This window comes from Garra rufa, chromosome 16 (assembly GCF_049309525.1).
Source record: "Garra rufa chromosome 16, GarRuf1.0, whole genome shotgun sequence".
Classification (NCBI taxonomy): Eukaryota; Metazoa; Chordata; class Actinopteri; order Cypriniformes; family Cyprinidae; genus Garra; species Garra rufa.
In genome coordinates, this window is record NC_133376.1 from 15,997,574 (window position 1) to 15,999,786 (window position 2,213).

A 2,213-nucleotide genomic window follows, 5' to 3' on the forward strand; every position below is an offset into this window, starting at 1 on the left:
ATATATGTATGTATGTATATATATATATATATATATATATATATATATATATATATATATATATATATATATATATATATATATATATATAGATATAGATAGATAGATAGATAGATAGATAGATAGATAGATAGATAGATAGATAGATATGTACTTTTATAAAAAAGAGAAAGACATATTGTTCTGGCAAGACCCCCAATAAATCCAATTATCTGGGATGTAGTATATATCATATATTATTAAATATAATATATGGTATATTATATATATGTACAATATATAATATAATATGTTATATATATATATATATATATATATATATATATATATATATATATATATATATATATATAATAACACATATTGCTTAACATATATAATGTGTGTAAATGTTTTTGTTTTTTCATTTTTGTGGGTTTTTAGCCAAGTTAATCCAAATACATATGTGTGTGTGTGTGTGTGTGTGTGTGTGTGTGTGTGTGTGTGTGTGTGTGTGTGTAATAAGTTTATTTATGTTCATCTTCCTAGAAATAAATCTTACCTACACACGAAAAAAAAAACTATATTCTTTCCACTAAAAGGTCACTGAGTTCAGTAACTTTAAATACAAAATTTGCCTATTTTAGTATTCAGCGTTAAATCAGTCAAAACATGAGTTTACTAACTGTTCTAAACGGAAATAATTATAACTCGTTATGAATTACTAGATTCATGGTCAAACCGAAAAAAAGCACAAAAGGAAACCCCAGACTTTCGCAGAAAAAGAAATTCAATTCCTCTGGCAAGACCACCAACAAATCCAAAGACTCTTTTTAATTTACAGCCTCTGGGGTGTAGATTTCCCATGCCTCTGTTTTCAAAAACCTTAAGACAACAAATTAAACAAGCTTTGTGTTTGCGCACCGGCGGCACATCCTCATAATCCCTGCCTTAATCCAGATTCATGACGACAGTGAAACAGCCAGACTTACCTGCAACTGGAAGTAGAGGACCAGAAAATGTAAACACCTGGAAAGAGAAGGAGAGAGAGAGGGAGAGAGAGAATGAGAGGGAGAGACAGAAGGGAAGTAAGGAGGGGTGAATCACAAGCAATTACACCAGATAAAAATGTAGCAGTTCATCTTAAACCTGGCTTTGAGCGACTTCTATTGGCAAGAATGTACGAACTCAACGTGAATCAAAAAGATTATTAAGAGTATTCCTTACACGTAGATGAACCTTGACGGCAGAACAGACATCTTGGTCAAATACACCTGTTTCCAGCGTTTGCCGCTCCAGTAAGTGCCGCGCGGAGCCCCGCCACTGTCTCACACACAAAATCCCGGAGGAGAGGTGCAATCCCAAGGAAAAGAGCGATGAAGCAAGTGTAAATGTGCCGCTGGAAGCAGCATGAGGCTGTTTCTAGCTTGAAAAAGAGCTGAACAAACGCAAATCACTGCCTTCCCCTTGGTGTCCCCGCTCCTCCGCGGTCTCGCCAAAGCGCGCAAAGATTGAATCGGTAAGAAAAGGCTGAAGCGGGGTGTCTCCTCCTCGGTGAACAACCCGGGACCTTCAGTGCTCGCTCTTCATCCAGTGTGCGAGATAAAAAGATAAATCCCGTTCGTACCTGTCGAAGTCACCTGAAAGCGCACACCTTACGCGGATCATTCCAAGCTTCCCGTGTCCATTGTCTGGAGAGGGAAAACTTTCCCAACAAGTCCGAGCTGTCAGGATAGATGAGTTACGGCTACAAGTCTCTTCTTTAGTTGTTGCTTCACTGTTATCCAAGTCGCTTGTACATAAAAGGCGCACAGACCCGTGGCAAATCCTGGAAGAGCGCTGGGTGATGGTACGGGACTGTCTGTATGTGTGCCGAGGAGGGCTGGAGCGCACTGAGGGGTTTTGGGTTGGTGGTGGGTGGAAACCTGTCAGTGGTTTTGCACCTGATAGGGTGATCTGAGAGAGTCCATCGGTGCGCGGAATTCGCCTTTCCTCTGTCTGAGCACAGTTTCCTTCGCACTCCTCGCAGTTTCTTAAACTCTTTCGTCGATTCGATGCGAATCTGGGAGAATTCCTTACGGATTTCACATACGAACTCGTAAACAGGTGCATTTCAGTTGAGCAAAACCAGACACGCGGTGTTGAGATAACCAAATTCTCATCTGATGGGGTAAAGAGAAAGAGGCGTTACGCTCACTTAAAAAAAAAAAAAAGTTTAAATGCATAATAATGTT

General features: G+C 39.1%; 1 protein-coding gene across 1 annotated transcript in view; it reads right to left on the bottom strand.

Annotated features, from left to right (window-relative positions):
* Nucleotides 1–1,817, bottom strand: part of fgf24 (fibroblast growth factor 24) — a 19,959-nt gene extending 18,142 nt beyond the window's left edge. Inside the window, exons 1-2 of the mRNA XM_073820593.1 lie at nucleotides 1,207–1,817; nucleotides 972–1,008 (exon numbers count right to left, since the gene is read on the bottom strand). Of these exons, the coding sequence (XP_073676694.1) occupies nucleotides 972–1,008; nucleotides 1,207–1,238 (69 nt within the window). The 5' untranslated portion in view covers nucleotides 1,239–1,817. The remainder of the gene's footprint in view (nucleotides 1–971; nucleotides 1,009–1,206) is intronic.
* Between the last annotated feature and the right edge of the window lie 396 nt (nucleotides 1,818–2,213).